The sequence below is a fragment of the Rhizoctonia solani genome, chromosome 16 (genome assembly GCF_016906535.1).
Source record: "Rhizoctonia solani chromosome 16, complete sequence".
NCBI lineage: Eukaryota > Fungi > Basidiomycota > Agaricomycetes > Cantharellales > Ceratobasidiaceae > Rhizoctonia > Rhizoctonia solani.
The window spans coordinates 665,151-681,986 of NC_057385.1; the positions used below are offsets into that span (position 1 = coordinate 665,151).

At 50.1% G+C, this 16,836-nt stretch overlaps 9 protein-coding genes across 9 annotated transcripts; 7 read left to right on the forward strand and 2 right to left on the reverse strand.

Moving 5' to 3' along the window:
• Positions 1–727: 727 nt before the first annotated feature.
• RhiXN_01419 (cytochrome P450 family protein) lies at positions 728–2,502 on the forward strand (the record flags this gene model as incomplete). Its single annotated transcript, XM_043321238.1, has 11 exons — positions 728–813; positions 877–1,008; positions 1,115–1,236; positions 1,310–1,452; positions 1,511–1,625; positions 1,688–1,701; positions 1,756–1,945; positions 2,010–2,076; positions 2,138–2,152; positions 2,222–2,328; positions 2,435–2,502. The coding sequence occupies 11 exons, from the start codon at positions 728–730 to the stop codon at positions 2,500–2,502; spliced, it is 1,059 nt and encodes a 352-aa protein (XP_043187061.1).
• Positions 2,503–3,131: 629 nt separating this feature from the next.
• Positions 3,132–5,439, reverse strand: RhiXN_01420 (uncharacterized protein; the record flags this gene model as incomplete). Its single annotated transcript, XM_043321239.1, has 5 exons — positions 3,132–3,265; positions 3,324–3,531; positions 3,609–4,006; positions 4,162–5,271; positions 5,334–5,439. The coding sequence occupies 5 exons, from the start codon at positions 5,437–5,439 to the stop codon at positions 3,132–3,134; spliced, it is 1,956 nt and encodes a 651-aa protein (XP_043187062.1).
• A 106-nt stretch (positions 5,440–5,545) lies between these two features.
• On the forward strand, positions 5,546–6,359 carry RhiXN_01421 (calcipressin; the record flags this gene model as incomplete). Its single annotated transcript, XM_043321240.1, has 2 exons — positions 5,546–5,823; positions 5,885–6,359. 2 exons carry the CDS (start codon positions 5,546–5,548, stop codon positions 6,357–6,359), a joined length of 753 nt encoding a protein of 250 aa, XP_043187063.1.
• An 838-nt stretch (positions 6,360–7,197) lies between these two features.
• Positions 7,198–7,614, forward strand: RhiXN_01422 (Serine/threonine-protein kinase; the record flags this gene model as incomplete). Its single annotated transcript, XM_043321241.1, has 1 exon — positions 7,198–7,614. The coding sequence occupies one exon, from the start codon at positions 7,198–7,200 to the stop codon at positions 7,612–7,614; it is 417 nt and encodes a 138-aa protein (XP_043187064.1).
• A 55-nt stretch (positions 7,615–7,669) lies between these two features.
• RhiXN_01423 (Serine/threonine-protein kinase) lies at positions 7,670–8,995 on the forward strand (the record flags this gene model as incomplete). The annotated part of the gene is made up of 1 exon (XM_043321242.1): positions 7,670–8,995. One exon carries the CDS (start codon positions 7,670–7,672, stop codon positions 8,993–8,995), a length of 1,326 nt encoding a protein of 441 aa, XP_043187065.1.
• Positions 8,996–9,460: 465 nt separating this feature from the next.
• RhiXN_01424 (CAMK/CAMK-Unique protein kinase) lies at positions 9,461–10,233 on the forward strand (the record flags this gene model as incomplete). The annotated part of the gene is made up of 2 exons (XM_043321243.1): positions 9,461–9,560; positions 9,626–10,233. The coding sequence occupies 2 exons, from the start codon at positions 9,461–9,463 to the stop codon at positions 10,231–10,233; spliced, it is 708 nt and encodes a 235-aa protein (XP_043187066.1).
• Positions 10,234–10,498: 265 nt separating this feature from the next.
• RhiXN_01425 (membrane-bound transcription factor site-2 protease) lies at positions 10,499–12,411 on the reverse strand (the record flags this gene model as incomplete). The annotated part of the gene is made up of 8 exons (XM_043321244.1): positions 10,499–10,892; positions 10,951–11,026; positions 11,084–11,367; positions 11,478–11,653; positions 11,702–11,810; positions 11,860–12,036; positions 12,093–12,196; positions 12,250–12,411. 8 exons carry the CDS (start codon positions 12,409–12,411, stop codon positions 10,499–10,501), a joined length of 1,482 nt encoding a protein of 493 aa, XP_043187067.1.
• A 742-nt stretch (positions 12,412–13,153) lies between these two features.
• On the forward strand, positions 13,154–14,059 carry RhiXN_01426 (uncharacterized protein; the record flags this gene model as incomplete). Its single annotated transcript, XM_043321245.1, has 6 exons — positions 13,154–13,193; positions 13,250–13,430; positions 13,482–13,604; positions 13,666–13,820; positions 13,898–13,916; positions 13,966–14,059. 6 exons carry the CDS (start codon positions 13,154–13,156, stop codon positions 14,057–14,059), a joined length of 612 nt encoding a protein of 203 aa, XP_043187068.1.
• Positions 14,060–14,781: 722 nt separating this feature from the next.
• RhiXN_01427 (uncharacterized protein) lies at positions 14,782–16,620 on the forward strand (the record flags this gene model as incomplete). Its single annotated transcript, XM_043321246.1, has 10 exons — positions 14,782–14,856; positions 14,905–14,967; positions 15,026–15,218; positions 15,270–15,309; positions 15,512–15,659; positions 15,722–15,764; positions 15,827–16,072; positions 16,130–16,221; positions 16,283–16,301; positions 16,361–16,620. 10 exons carry the CDS (start codon positions 14,782–14,784, stop codon positions 16,618–16,620), a joined length of 1,179 nt encoding a protein of 392 aa, XP_043187069.1.
• Between the last annotated feature and the right edge of the window lie 216 nt (positions 16,621–16,836).

Sequence of the window (16,836 nt, forward strand, 5' to 3'; positions counted from 1 at the left end):
GAATGGGAAATAGAAGAGTATAAAAACTTCCAGAAGGACTGCAAGTACAATTAGAAATCACTAAAAGAAGAGACACCAGAGTCTAAAAATAACACACTCCAGACACCTTCAATGTCTTGGAAATCCCAATACTCTAGCCTTGGACATATCCGAAGCTCCAATTTGGGCTTTGTTACCAAATGCGACCGCTATGCCCCACGATTGCCGTAAGCTGAGAGATTTCTCCGCTTGTGGTGCACTGACATGCGCAAATCTGGAATCCGGCTCAAGAGTACATAATTTTATATAGTTGCTTACTATGTCTTAGTTAAACACTATGGTATAAATATCCTCCTCTCCTCACGCTCCGTGTTGCTCTACGTTTTTGCTCCATTGAAACCCTTCCCCTTCAGTCCAATGTACACAACGGATACATACCTTTTTACCTTATTCCTGGCATTGTGTGTAGCTCTGGTTCGATCTTGGCTGGTCCCCAGAAGGGCTAAAGACCTTCTGCCTCTACCACCCTCACCTCCATCCGACCCTCTTATTGGCCACATGCGCCTGTTAATGGGTGCTACAGATATATCTAAAGAGTACGGTAGATGGTCAAGTAAGCTGGGAAGTAAGTGAAGGGCCGACTTTTAACTGTTGTGATTTGTATCACTGAGATCCTCCTGTATATATAGGTGACATTATTTCCTTCAAACTCTTGGGGGAGACAATGATCATATTAAACTCAACCAACATGGCTGAAGACCTTTTAACCAAGCGTTCGTCTATCTACTCTGATCGGCCCCAGTTTCATAGTACCATGGGTACGAGTGACCGGCTGTGAGTATGCATATGTGTGCCGGCAAGAGTGATATTGCTCAATACTTTGATTCTTCTATTTAGCCTTGGGTGGGCAAACAATACAGCTGTGATCTCGTATGGAGAACGGTGGCGGACTCAGCGTCGAATGACCCATGAACTTTTGCACAAACGAGCAAGCGAAGAGCTATCGCCTCTGATAGTAAAGAACTCGCGGTTAGCTCTTCAGCGGCTACTAGAAGAACCTGACCGTTTTGAAAGTCACTTGAGACGGCAAGTATCGTACATATATCGCATATCCTCCAACTAAATCTGTGAATAGGATGGCTGGGTCATCGATTATCATAGCAGTTTATGGATATGAGGCAACATCATCCAACGATACCTTATTCGAGACAGTTAGTTGCGCTGTGGATGGATTTTCCCGATCTATAATAGCTTCCAGTACGTTATCTTATATAGCGACCGACTCTGTAAGGCTACAACAGCTGACATTGTGAAACTTATATCTATGTAGACTTCTACGTCAACCTTATTCCCTGGATGCAGTACATTCCCGCATGGTTTCCCGGTGCACAGTGGAAGCGTAAAGCACTTGTTTGGCGCTGGCAGACCGAGCAGATGCTTCATGTGCCTTACAACTGGACGAGGGAAAAAATGGTACGCCAAGTACTTCACAAAGACTCCCAGTGATGCTTATAACTTTTGATGGGATAAGGGTACCGGAAGTGCTCCCCCTTCAATGCTGAGACATATTTTATCAAAGTACGTCAAAGAACCATCTAAAGAGGAGAAGGAGACTGTGCTCTGGGCAGCAGGCAGTTTATTCGCAGGTAAGCTCAAATCATGGTGTTTAAATTTGGACTCCGTTCTTGGGTTAATTGTTCAAATGAAGCTGGCACCGATACTGTAAGTCTTTTGGAACAGGCCTCACCCTTGATATGCGATCTAACGGGTTCATAGACTGTTTCAAGCACTTTAATCTTGATTGTAGCCATGGCAATGTACCCCGAGGTGCAGACTAAGGCACAAGCCGAAGTAGACAGTATTTTGTGTGGTAACCGATTCCCAGAGATAGAGGACCAACAGTCTATGCCATATGTCGAGGCAGTCATTAAAGAGGCACTTCGTTGGAGATCGGTTCTCCCACTAGGTATGCGAAGCGATGTAGCTGTTCAGTTCATCGTGTTGAGACCCACTAATTAACTTGTCGACAGGGGTGCCTCATGCCGCCATTGAGGACGATGTTTATAAAGGATACCGAATCCCCAAGGGAGCAGCCATGTGAGCTCCTTATCGATGTATTAATAGTGATCCGACTGACACAAACCCGTGACTGCCCCAGTATAGCAAATCAACGGTAGGTTTTTTGGTTGATACTCAGATACTAGTCCAAAGTCTTGGAGAACTCAATTAATGTAATCTCCAGAGCAATGAGTTTTGACGAGAGGGTGTATCCAACCCTGAATGTTTCGATCCAAGCCGGTTCTTGGACCCCTCAACCCCTGAAGCTCCGGCATTTGGTTTCGGCCGTCGGTGAGTTCCACGCCATCGTTGGCGAGAAGCAACCTAACAGCCAAAAAATATCTATAAAGGAGTTGTCCTGGGATACACTTTGCACGAACCTCACTGTTTATGGTAGCAAGCGGCCTATTTGCTTTCTTTGACATCCGTCCCAAACTTGACTCCGAGGTTGTCCAATTAAACTGACTGCCGAGATGAAACAAAATGTACTTGTCAGGTATGTGATAAATTCGTGGTGAAGCATCGATCTTACTACTACTTTCCACATATACAGCCAACCAACCGCATTCGAAGTTGATATCAAACCACGATCCGAAAAGCATGAGCAGATTCTCAGGGCATGGGTTGATATTTGAGATGCAGAAAATGCAAATTAAAGTCGAAGGTCCTGAATAAATTTGATGAAAGTATGAACGTAGTGCAACAAGCACTTAATAAAAGCTTAAGCAAAACGCAAATTTTGGGCGCGTTAGCGGTTTTAGTATAATGAATTGTCTTTCCACAAACTACTTAAACTTAGATCACTCGGCTACTGCCAACAGGCCTTGCAGTATCTATGTTGGGCGCGGGATACATAGCCTCCAGTCAAACTTACTTTCTCGGCCAAGAGAATACTCGGACTCTGACTATCAATCACACAGTATCAATAGTAAACGTGGTCCTTGATTTGGATAAATTAAATAGATATTTACCATTGAATTCTCAGGCGCATACATTCAAATCTCAATAACATTAGCTCTGTGTATGCGTCTTCTCCAAGGACAAATAAATTAAAAAGGAAAACCATACACTGGGAATAGGAAGGTTCGCTCATCTCATTCCACCCGCCTCGAACTGGCCATATCATCAACCAAATACGGATACGTTGTGTCCCCTCTTCCAGTCCACCTTCCCTTCCCACTAGGTATACGAAACCCACTCAATTTATCATACCGCTTGAGCTTCGAATCTACACAGTCATGAGCTTTTTTTTTTATTTGTTTCAATTGTGTGCGTTCCCAACTTACTTTTAATCAACTTGACCGAAAAAGTGGGTCCTTCGGCCGTGGTACCCTTGGCTTTAAACGGTAACTGTTCGATCCCCCCAAACATGTATTTCTCGCAGAATAAATGTAGCCGTCGCCCCGCTGCGTCTTCGTCTGGACATGGTCGATTGAGGTACGCCTCGTATACGAAACTCTTGTCGAACTCTGAGAGCGGGTCCCAGTCTAAATGCTACACCGCCCAAAAAGAAAGTGTGACTAACGAGTGCATACACTGAATCAGAGAGAGAAAAAAGTGAGAAAACACACCTGGTCAATATTCCGATGCACCATTCCCGAAATGATCCTCAGCACACCCATGACAGTCAAATACTGCGCGTCTTCCACATCCTGCACCCAATCCCCCCCGCGCCCCCCAAACGGATGCCGGATCAAGAACCTCACAAAAGTCTGACCGGGCTGAAAAGCCGGGGCAGTCGTCAAATCGACCGGGCCGGGCTCGTCTGATCGGTCAAACGCGTGGCGCGGGTCGTATCGCAGGTCGAACACGAGGTCGGGCATGCGTGAGACCCCGAGGGTGGTTCGTGTTTGCAGTACCCTGTGAATCTCGATTTTCTGGTATGTTTTGGCCGGGGGGACGTTGGGGGATGAGGCTGAGCGACCGTGTTTGCCCATGGCGAGTGCGGGAGCGTCTAGTCCGTCCGGGTCTGAGATAATTATTGGATCCATGTTTTCAAGTTTCATTGTAATATACATGCCCACGAAATAAACCCAAAAAAGAAGGGGGGTTGTTGAGTACACATTATTCACACTATTATTGTATACAGGTAAATCCGGGGTGGGTCTCACCACGAAGACTCACCCACGTTAGTATGCGGATCGGTCACCCTGTAACCTCTTTCCCTCAGTCTTTGCGCATGGTGTGGAGGCTTGGGAGGTGGGGGCGGAGCGTAAGACCTTGAACGATGAAGTTCTGGGTAATTATAGCTATCGTCTGATTCGTCGTCTTCATCTTCATCTTCTTCGTCTTCGCTTTCTTCGCTCGGAGAGTCGTCTGGAGAAGGCGGTCGATAGCCTCTGTGGGCAGACGCATCGACGTAGTGTCTTGGTCCTGGGGTACCCGGAAGAGGACCTAAGCGCTCGGACCCCTCAGAAGGGTGTCGAGTTTCATGAAGTGCACGAGGAAATTCGTGAGGCGGGGCGCTCGAATATACGCGCCACCCATCGTGGTTCGGACGCATGGAGACAGGATGAGCCGATCCGCCGGCATACTGAGGCGCCGCAGGATACCGCTGATGATAAATCGGCTCAATCCAGGTCTGGGGTTGCGCTGGGGCAGGAGGGTGCTGGGTCGGCTGTTTCTGTACGGCCGGAGGAGGAGCGGCTCGCTTGTACCTCCATCCTTTCCCTAGTCCGCCGGGCACGACTGGGAGCCTTTCTTGATCGGGCATATCAATGACATGGCCGGCCATGTAATACTCGTTGAGCATCGATGCAAAGTCCGGGTCCTTGGCCTGGGGGAGGTCTTCGATATGTCTGACGGACTCGAGCCATCTTACGCCCGGTGCGTCGGCGGTTTCAAAGTACCATTGCCAGGTGTCTTCGTCGAATTTCATGTCTCGGGACTTGGCGATTTTGTTGGTGGGCTTGGGCTTGGGGACTCTGCGGATGGCGGGGGCGTATTCGGATGGGTGGCCTGCTATTGGACGGGGTCTACCAGCGGGAGGAGGTGCAGGTGCAGGTGCGGATGGGTATATGTATGGTGCGGAAGTGTTATGGTAACTTTCTGAGAATGCACAGTGACAAAGATTGGCGGAGCCCTGGTGGTAATGGGGAGGCCCGGTGCGAGACATGTCGTCGTCGTTGGGCTGTAAAGGGGGTGGACGTGTAGGCTTCTGTCGACCACGCAGCCGATCGGATATCTTTCGCAAACGGGTGGCCAGAACGAACGAGGTGGTCGAGGGGAGATGACCTGTAAAGCAAACTCGAGCGCTCGACTCACCTTTATAAATTTAATCTGATCAAGCTAAACACGTGTTATAGGTGGCTCAGATATTAAGGCCTTCGGGTGGCTCGGTAAACCAGCTGGTGATGGAAAGATGCCGGTCCTGGTGAGAATTCGCACATTGCCCTTGCGCATGTTCCTGGTAGCTTATTGGCATTGCAATTAAGTTAGCCGCCCAGCGCCTTTTATCCAGGGACAAAGGGTACATGGCATAAATTTTCCCATCTTGAGCAAAATTTAAATGGATCAGCCTTCCAGTGCCGACCATTCCCATGAGGCCAAGTCCACCACTCCGCCTCAGGCGACCAATACGTTAATCGTACCCTCACTTCCGCCGTCATTCTTTGACCCCCTTGTCCTTCAAGTCCTACGCGATCTCTTTGCCTCGTATGGCGAGCTCCATTCGTGGGCGCCTCTCCGCGGTTTGGCTCGAATCATCCTTGTGTATTGGGACGAGCGGAGTGCCGAGGATGCCAAAGCCGGAACCGACGGGCTGAGCTTGGGACATGACTCGGAAGGGTAAGTCCCTTATTCATTTTACCCCAATACCCCAAGAGCATTCATTCACCCTTGTCCACAGACCAGAGTTCGTATTACGCGTGTTCCGGGGAGCGCCGACTCCAACCCGAACCGCCCAGCCTTCGATGCTCGCGGTCCCAGCGCTCGAGAAGAACTTTTTGATATCCCCACCGGGATCGCCGCCTGTGGGATGGGAGCCCGTGGTCGAAGATCCACCCAACAAGGATGCTCTCGCGGCCGATCTGATTGAGGCGCTCAGGCGATTGCAGCTGTCACGAGAGGGTGGAGTCGAAGTGCTGGTCTCTTCAGAGGACAGTCATGTGCCCGCGGTTCATCTCGAAGGGGAATGGAACGAGGATGAATCCGTCGGAAGAGGCGGCTCGGGTATCGGTATGGTCAAGGCGACCGTAGCAAGCATGGGCGGCTCGGGATCGGGTATTGCAACCCCAGTCGGATCAAGCTGGATGAATGGAGAACGCGTGGCGATCCAAAAGATCCCAACGGCCCGACCTCCGCTCCCCAATGAATCTACTTGAGGTGAGTTTTCAGGGCCAATCACGTCCTTTAGGATGAACATATCTCAGACCTGTTCCGACTTGTCGAAAGAGGACAAACCGATATTGCCTATTTTCCTGACTTTTTTCTGTTTGAGTTATTTGACGTACATGATACTGATTGGGCTGAATAACACACAGATTTATTTGCTTTCCGAAGATGGCTGTCCCTGGAGGTGTACTGTAAATCAATCATATTGTGTCGCTGTTAATGTTGTCATGTGCATATAAACTAGTAATTGTAGTAAATCATATTTCCCGATTTGACTTTTAAAAATAACGCCGCGGTCACGACGCACACGTGCGCTGAAACACTTGGAGTCTAAGCCCTGCGGCTCGATTGCTCCCACCATCATCCACGGCAGCTCCAGCGGCGAAAATTGCATATGGGCCAGTGAACTGGGCTGAGACGGTAAACCTCGGTGTTCTAGGGTACTTTACAGGGAAGGCCCACGAGCACACTGATAGGAACTGTTATCGTCGGTAGTCATTCCGCTTATCACATTCCCCCAGCGACTCTATCTATTCCACCACCAGCTGCAGCGGGATCCATTTGGATTGGCCAAGTATGTGTGCATTTAATATCTGTTTACTGCGTTTGTGTCTGTGATTGGCTAACGGATGCCGGCAGCTCTGACTCATTGTAGATCACTAGTTTGCGTCTCTGGTGTGTGTCTTGTTCTGTTTGACTACTCCCATCCGCCCGTGGTCCAGTACTGACCAGTATCATGGCAGATCTCCATCGCTACGAGCGCTCTTTGTAGCTCTATTGGTGGATACGCATCTGAACTCGAATATTTTTACTGGCTGGATACATCTAATGAGCAATAACAAGATGGAAGCCCCCGTCCCACCACCTCCATTGGGCTGGAACTTTGACACGACAACAACTCCAGCGACGCCACTCAAGCTGGACATTGCCAACTTGTCTCCTGTCCAGATCCCGACTCACCCGCGGACACTCCATCGACTGCCCACCCCCGATCCATCCAGGACCTTCAACTCGAGCCTGGGCTCCGATGTCTCCTCGGCCCTGGTGCTCAGTCCGGAACAGTCCGAGCCGACCGGTACGTTGAGTGCAGCAGACACCGGCTCGGAGACGGTCCAAAACTCGCCCAAGACGGCCAAACTCTCCGTCTTGCAGCTCAACATACACGACTTTAGCCATAGCATTGGCCGACTCGCTCCCCTTCCACCCGGATCTCGCCCCTCCCGTCCCCACGGGTACTGCGTCTGAATATGGACGTCGGCTGGCGAGCGATCATTCGCCTACCCGAGGCACGGGGTCCCCGATGTCGCCTACCGAGAGCAACGGGAGTCCACGCTCGACCACGAGCCGCACGAGCGCGTTCTTCGCATCGGGCTTTGGCTCCTCAGCTGGGCCCACTCCTGCTCCGCCCACTCCACTCGTCAAGTCAAAGTCCATCTCCCGGCTCCACCAGCCCTCTCGTTCCTCGACCATGTCCTCCTCGTCCACTTCGGGCAACAGCAACAACGACGACGGCAGCAGCACGTTTGCGTTCAACTCTGGGATGGGCGGCGCCAGCGTTAATCGCTCCGCCTCGGACTCAAAGTTTCGTCAGCCTCCACGCAAGGCGACGGCCAACGATTCGTTCTTTAGCCAGAGCGCCGCGACGCTCATGCCCGAGCCGCCCCCGAGCCTGTCCCGCCGCCCGTCTGCGCGGAGCCAACATGGCCCGACGAGCAGGAGACCGGGCACGCCCGATCGGGATGCGGGTCCGAGTTTGTCCTTGTCCCCCGACAGGGCGGCGCGACTTCCTCCCCGCGAACGGTTCTTCCCGTCTCGTTCCAACGTTGACCGGCGTGATCAGTGGGAAGAAGCGACTGGTGGTGGTGGAGGTGATACCTGGGCTGGATACGGTAGTCCGCCTGGGTTGAGCGGATTTGCGAGTGCAGCGAGTTTGGGTGGACTCGCGTCTTGGGAGAATCGGCGCTGGGGAGGGTCGCAGGCGAGTACAGGCTGGTCGGGCGGGAGCTCGCGCGGAGCGTCGCCTGCCCGTCCCGAAACGCGCGCATTTGTCGACTTGGATGAAGGAGTGGGTGTTGGGGGAGGAGGCACTATGGAACCTAGGAGACCGTCGCTTGAAGAAGTTGGACAACAGCAACAACAACAGCTTGGTGCCAAGGATAAGCCAGCACCCACGGTGACGACATCACTCTCGGCCGACTGGCGCGCGCTCGCAAATGAAAATACCCCGCGGCCGGTTACGGCTTCGTTGCCTGCCCCGATCAACTTGACGCATCAGAAGAAACCGGTGAGAAGTGCTCATGCTCGTGCTGGCGGGGGTGAGATTGCGCAACACCATCATCATCATCATCCACCGCTCCATCGTGAACACTCAAATCTCCACCCCTCGAATCCGGACGTTCCGAGACCGCCTTCTCCACGCGTTGGGACCCTCTTGTGCGACTCGGATGTCAAACTCAAGTTGATCAGCCGATTAGGAGTCGGCGCATTTAGTTGTGTCTGGTTAGCCGAGGACGAGGAGGGAAGTCTGGCGGTCGGAGATCGAAGAGCGCACAGTACGAGCGAAGCCAAACGTCGAAGGGACAGACGGATGCACGGTCTTCGCCCCTCTGCCCTCGGCGCAGAATGAACGGACTCGGAGAAAAAATAGATCCCGAAGGCAAGAACAGTGGCAGCAAGGGTGCCGACGCGACCGATGCGGCACGAGGTCGAGATATTCTCAGACAACAGAGTCCCCTGTTGATCGAGTCTTCCCCCACGGCAAGGTTTGATATTTGGAAGAGACCAGTGCGACGGGCAGGCTCGTCGCTGTCAAAATGATGGACCGGGCGCTATGTGACGTGAATGATAGGACGAGGATCAGTTTTGTACGCGAAGTCGAGGTTCTGCGTGTGAGTCCCTGCCAATTAATTCTCCAGGCACGCATCGGTATTCAAGTGACATTTTTTTTCTTTGCCTCTAGCACATTTCGCATCCGTCGATCGTCGCCTACCTTCATTCATTCACCACGCCGACACATCACTGCCTCGTGGTTGAGCATATTGGCGGGGGTGAACTGTTTGATTTAATCAACAAGGAAGAAAATCAGAACAAAATGTCGGAAACGCTGTTGAGGCGATTATGGGGCGAACTTTGTCGTGCGGTCGGGTGGATGCATAGCGTTGCGCTCGTCCATCGGGACATTAAACTCGAAAGTGTGTCTACTCCGATTTTACATGAGCTGGCAATTGACCATTTTATTTTTTGGGGGTGGTTCAAGATATCCTTGTCACATCCAACCCGTTCACGCAACCCGTTCCTCCACTGACCACGCCTCTGCTCAAACTCACAGACTTTGGTCTCTCACGGTTTATTGATCCAGACAATCCAAAATTGACGACCCGATGCGGATCCGAGGAGTATGCCGCGCCTGAAATTATCATGGGTTCGCCTTACGACGGACGCGAAACCGACGCTTGGGCATGCGGAGTCGTCTTGTTCGCGCTATCCACGGGTGTACTCCCGTTCGCTGACCCATCCGGGGTGTCCCCCGCGCCATCTACCCACTCGGCCCATTCCCCGACCCAGCAGCGCCGCTCGTACCTGCTGAGGATCGCGCAGTGCCAGTATGACCCGCGCGAACTGGGCGAAGGCGTGCGAAGGATCGTGGGCAGACTGTTGGTTCGTAGTCCCGAGAAACGAGCCAAGATCGCCGAGTTGTGGAGTGATCCATGGATGAGAGGTGCCGGTGCCCCGCCCCCTCCGCCCGGATGGAGTGACAATGAACAAGATGCTCAAGAATTGAACGGAGAAGAACACGAAGCTGCGTATTTGGTCGACAAGGAAAGCATCGCAAGTGTCGCTCGACAGGAAATACCGGTTGTCTAAAAAATTCGACCACTCAACAAACAACCTTATGCCCCCCCCCTTTTTTTTCTGTCTCTTTTTTACTTGCGGATTGTACCACCACCTAATATCCGTGTAACCTGTTCTTGAATCTCTTTTTCTTTTTTTCTCTTATTTGGTCGGACATGAAGATGTTGTTGTTCAATTACTAGCCCTTGCCCTTCTATGCGATTTTTGTGTCTTTGTTGTTTACATAAAGATCAGTGAATGTACATCTTTTTTCTTCCAGGATTCCCCAAGGTATATGCTAGGTTGATCGAGAAAGAATCCACACGTTACCCGCCGCTGTGATTGCTACTAGCCCAATCGCCGTGCCTTCTGCGATTCTTTCTATCATGGCTCTGTTTTTGCTGATCCAATTCGGGTCTTCTGGCTCTTGGATGTGCAGTAGGTTCGACGCTTGAGATCTTGACGACGGTGTATGTCTACGTGATATTCGGGGGCGACGAGCTGATGATTCGGACGTGAGCGGGTAGCCGCTTGGTCCCTCTTCTATCGTTAGACCTGGGCTAGGCGGAAGGAAAGAACTTGGTTGGGGAGCGTACAAGTCCAGGAGCGCGCTTAGAACCTGTGCGCCATCGAGATGACGGATCGGGAGGAGGTTCAGAAAGTAAAGAGAAAGTGTTATCGTTGATGTGTATCTATCAAATCATGGGTATATGTTAGGCACAACTTGGGTTTCTAGAAGTAGAAACTCACGAAACAAATAATGCGACGAGGTCCGGCAAGCCCGACGGGACAAACCAGTATCTAGGCGCAATATCGGTCACTCGGACTAGAAGGCAGGACGGGTCAGACTGTGTTAATATCGAATACCGCGATTCTACTTTACCCTGTTCCCAAATCTCCTCGCTCGGCCCACTCCACAGAATCGTTTTCTCGTCTTGGTTGTTTCTCACGACTCCGATTCTAGTTATGCCTTTTGACCGGACGCACACTTGATCTGGCTCGTCTTCTGCGACTGCTGTGTCAGCAGTAATACATTTGCTCGCGCAGCGGCCATGAGAAATAGCCATGGGTGTCTCCGGCGGATCGAACACTTTGAAAGCATCCAGACATCTTCCGGTATTTTTAGCGTAGGAGACCGCTGGAGCAAAGCATACAAGCGAAGAAGGGCTGGATTGTGTACAGCATGATGTGGGTTGTCCTAATTTGTATTATTTCTACCTGTGAGCCGTAATATAATAAATTGGCACCCACCCTCATACCACTTTTTATCAACACACCAGCCCATGTCGGGCAAGTCGTCTATCGTGACATTGTGATGGTGATGTAGCAACAAGTCATGCCACAATTGAAGGGGAGTTCGACGCTCCTTAAGTAGATGTGCTCGGGATAGTATCGTATCTTCAATACGTGTGATGATATCTCCCGGAAACAAGTGGTATGATAAGTCCGATTCCTACACCGTATCAGTAGCGGTAGTCAAGAAATGCAATTGTACTCTCACCTGTTCGATCGATCGTATTGCAACTCCCAAGTCGTCGACCGACCTATACGGACCCAATGGAGTTCCCCAACCAGTCCACCCCTGATTCATAATATTGTTTATATCAGACCTTCTGATCTAGTCAGCTTCAAATACATGGATTAGGTGAATAAACCTACCAACCAAGTATAGCAATTATAAGCCATAGCACGATGTTATGATATGCCCCCGCTGTTGCAATCCGCATTCGAGGCACAGGCGAGAGCTTGTCGAACGCTGCTGATCCGAGGGATACGAATGCTGACGGCAGACAGACGAATAGGCCAATCCCGACAGAGTTTATTGGCACAGACTCTCTGTAGAACATCCCCCCCCCCATTAGTTTAGCATAAGAATAACACATAGAGCTTACATTACAGCCGTAAATGCATGCCCCGCTTCGTGGATAACCTGGCTAACCAAGAGCGCCCCGAGGAGAATCGGAACGTGCGAAAGCGGTACCGTCACCCCTGGTATCTAAACAAGTTTACCTATGTCCGAAACTTTACCACCAAGGCACCGCTGCTTACGATTGGTTGTACTGCGAGCCCTGTCCCTCCCATTAGAGATCCCTCGCTACTCGATAACGGTTCATCTTCAAGGTCGGTTGGATTGTTGGTCCCCAGATTTGACCCCAGCCCACGGAAGACCATCAAGCATGACCAGAACAGAAGCATGTACCCGAGCGCCATCCCGGAGAGTCCGGTCGCTATACCCAAGGAATAAAATTGCTCAGATAGAAGTCTAAATTTTGGGGGGTAAGGCCATGGAGCATCCTGAGCGATATGGACAGAGGCCTTGTCAAAGGACGTGTTCAGGACAGTAGTTTCGACTCGAAAGTTCACGGCTGTCAAAGACACATTGAGTTGAAGCTCATGGAATATACGCGCAGCCTTGTGACCAATAAAATGGGAAAATGAGGAAATTTGAGACGCGGCAGAGATATGTGCATCTAACGGCAGCACAGCCCGATGTCTAGTTAATTGCCGAGAAGATTGTGCAAAATAAAATCGAGTTACGATATGTTTGAAAGCATGAAGACCAGTCCAGAACATGCACAGCGAAAGTAGAATATCTACGAATGAACCCATTGTTCTGGCTCAAACTCGGCCATGGGCAGTGTCCGGTCGTAACTACTCGATTTACATCCGAGCACCGGACCAATTTACCGTTATCTTTTTGTCATTATCCACGATTTATACAGCCCCCTTGCCCAACGCATTGCTTACGCGCCCAAACGCACAAGTTCTGACTTGGCTATGACGAAAAAGGTGGCTCACGGCGAGAAGACCTCGGCGGATTGATCCGGATCGTTGCCTCGAGGCTGATTTAGCACAGATATAACAGCTCCCAATTACAGCCTCACTGCTCTCCCGCCAACCACTGTATCACCTACTGTTTTGCTTTCTTGTATTAATTACTTCTTTTGTTACTATGGGAGACGTGATTGGGAGATGGGCTGCGGGTCCTCACTGTGCGTCAGCCTGGGCCGAGGACTGGATACAATGTATCTGACATTTATATGATTAGATGGCCCTGTTTTGTCTTCTACAGACTTGTACCTGCTTGGGGCGCCACTTCAGCTGCACCCTGTTCTAACCCATTCACTGTCATCTTTTCACCTTGTTTTCAATCTCTCAACTGGACAAACCGGTGGTTTCAACGAGTCAAAGCGTGATGAGGACCTGGAATTTACACAGAAACATGAACCGTAAGCTGCCACTTTTCCTATCTCGCCGACATTGGATTGATCCTCTAATAGCGCCACAATTCCCCGAGTATCTCAATTGATCATCATTACGAAACACTCGCCCTGGGTGACGATGGTAAACAACGAGCAGTCAGGTGTAACGCTTGGAGACATATGCGCGGCTCTATGGACTCAGTAAGCATATTATGGCGGCATAAAGTCTCTGTATATCCTGGTTCCTGACCCTGTTGCGTAGATATTCCGAACTGTACATCACTGACGCAGAATTCGCCACTCTCCCGCCAAGATGGCAAGAACAGGTAAAGCGGGCCGCCCAGAACGCTCAGAACTTCAATAGTTGGAGTTTGTATTATTCTCCCCAAACCCAACAACAGAAGTTCCGCAGGACTGGTGCGCATTCATCTCGCTACGTATGGTAGTATCATCAGAACTGACCCTATCGCCCTATTTGTCCGGGCTACCTATAGATTGGCTACGAGACAAAGTGTGAGTATCTGATTTGTCTCTTCTCAGCCTCGTTTATCAGTATTTGCAGATTTTTCGACGGGCTAGAGCTGGACGATGATTATTCTGCGACTCGGCTAGGCTTTAAGGCTCCGAACGTGTTCACGATGTCGTTGTGCTCGTAGACCAATATTGACCACATGGCACGTAGGCGATCGGTACCTTGCCCATTTCGCTTCTCCCGCCTGTGCTTGGCTTGGGTCTCTTGTGACTGGAATTTACCACCGATGTACCCTTTTTATCAAATAAAGCAATATCGAGCCGCCGGGTGGCTCCGAAAATAGTTGATGGTAGTCGGTGCTCAATCTCGCCGTCGAGCGCGGTAGTTCGGCATGCTCATTGGAGCACCATTTACATGTTTCGCACCCTGTTCGGAGTCGGTTTCAATATGAGCCTCAAAATCTACAATCGTTATATTGCTTGCTTTTCTATTAGCTAAAGATCGGTGCCCGCACGTGGGCCGCAAGAGTTTCATACTTTCATTTTAAAAACAACCCGGCAACGGACAAGTTCCATATGCAACCTCCTCTCCAAACCGGTATGCGCCACGATCAAGCATCAAGAGAAGCTCATTGAGAGTACATGCTAAAATGTGATATTTATGCCTCTTTGTACATCCACGCACATCGGGAAAACTTCCATGTTCATACCTGTTCAAATTAGCCGGGATCGCCAGCTCCGGCACCGTGGCTCTGATTCTCAAATAATTCCCCAGGCCAATGTATATTTAAGATAGGCCCAGCGCAGTCGTGATCCCCCGGTTGACCCTTCCTCGAGATTTGCCCATTTATTCTTGGCCCCTCAGCATAATAGGCGTTATAGTCGCAGCGCTCCGTGATACCTAACCATGTCTTATTATGATGGGAGGGAATGGTCGTCTCTGAGGGATTACTCAAAGCCTGGACATAGGGCTGGATTAGCAGTATGTCATTACTCATACGTCTAACTTATACGCTAAAAATGAATTTAGCTAGTCGGTGCGGCCGGCTTAAGCTCAGCGATCTCGACCTTTTTCCTCCTCATCTACATCGCGGTTTGTCATCCATCACCCCACGCATATAACCGCCACCTCTAATCAAACTCAAACCTAGTGGTACAGCATCTTCAGCAAAAACCAAGAGCAGCCGATAGTTCGAGGGATTCGTTCATTTGCGCGTAGTGCATTGGGGGTGTTTTTTATCTGTTTGCTCCTGTGCGATTTTGTCCAAGGTGCAGCATTTGCGTTGAACTTCAAATGGGCTGCGGAGGGGAGGATGTACCTTTCGCGTGCTTGTACTGCCCAAGGTATGTTAATGAGCGTTTGTCCGTCTATGCGCGCTAATCGGAGTTTGATAGGTGCAGTTTCCCAAGTTGGCGATGCAGGGGCAGCGATCTGGTACGTCAAGTTGGCTCATATTCAACTTTATGCATTTAACTAGACATGCTCTCTTCCAGGTCACTTGTGATAGCAGGATACACATTTAGGTATAGTTTCAGAACGCTTGAATACGAATATAAGAACTCATGTGGAACCATCATTCAAGTTTGTTGTTTCTTTTCAAGAAGCCTCCTGTGTGGTTCACTTGGACGGTTCTCAGTGCGGGGTGGATTGTGATCATCGTGCTCCCTATCGCGGGGCCTTACTTGATCCAGGACGTGGAGAAAGCTGGGTATTTTTACGGGCTCTCAGGTGCTTGGTGTTGGCTTGGGGACGGGTATCAGTTGGAGCGATTTCTATACCTATATGTGAGTAACTGAGCTGGTTTCCTAACCCATCAGTCGAAGCTCACTTGCTTCGATTAATTCAGATGTGGATCTTTATCTCGCTTGGTAGTTCCCTCGTTTTGTACGGTACGTGCCGAGACTTCCGAGCAATAAACGGAATTTCAACTTATTCGACACCCATCCAACAGGATTGGTATATCTACGATTTTCAGGGAGAATTACTTTCGAGGGCGGTAAATTCGCCTGGAAGAACTCGGAAAAAGGTTGGGGGCTTGGATGTATTTCGTCTTCCGGCTTCCGCGATTCATCCTTTAATTTGTCTGGCCAATCCGGATCCGGGTCGAACAACGTACGCCCGCCCGATTCTAGCGAAATTAACGGAGTTGGGAAACATTTGAAGACTATTGCACGAAGGCTAATGCTTTATCCTCTTGGTGGGTCTATTCTGGGGTGAATGATGGCCGCGAGAAGCTGATCGTTTGTGGCCATAGTTTATTCCTTGGTGACTATTCCGGTAGCGATTTGTCGCTTGGGCGTTATGGCTGGATGGGAGCCTCCTTTTGGGCTGTTCATTTTTGCTGGTGTAAGTCGGGGAGCACAGACCGAGTAATTGATTGAGAAGCTAAAAAATGCGGTTATTTTAGATTACCTTCTCTAGTTCAGGTAAATACAAGTGTGTTATAAACTCGGGACCAGTATGGCTGACGTGCACAAATATGTAGGTTTAACAAATGTCCTTCTTTTCATTGCTACTCGACATTCCTTTATACAAAAGGTTGCGACGATCCGGCCCCGTGTGCATGTAACAACACACCAGGTGACTATTATGGAAGATGCTCGCGGCGCCCAGACGATACATTTGCATGACTTGTCCACGGCCACTCGGGTTGATGACTTGGACGTAGATGAGAAAGATGGGACATCAGTCAAGTCCAAACACAGCTCTGGGGGTTTGGTGGGCGTCAGATTCGCGCCGAAATAATAGAAAGCTAGGGTATATGTGTTTGTAATGGATGGATATTATTTTCGCTGTTTCGTTGTACTAGTTAATTGTATGTATGGTATATGCGCTAGTCGCACGCAATCAAGGCAGTCAGATTGGTTAATTTTACTCTGAGAACCCTGGACCCAGGCTCCTTCTATAGGCACATGAGAAAGCCAGTCATGCTCTGGGGCAATGTGAATATTTGGCCAGTTC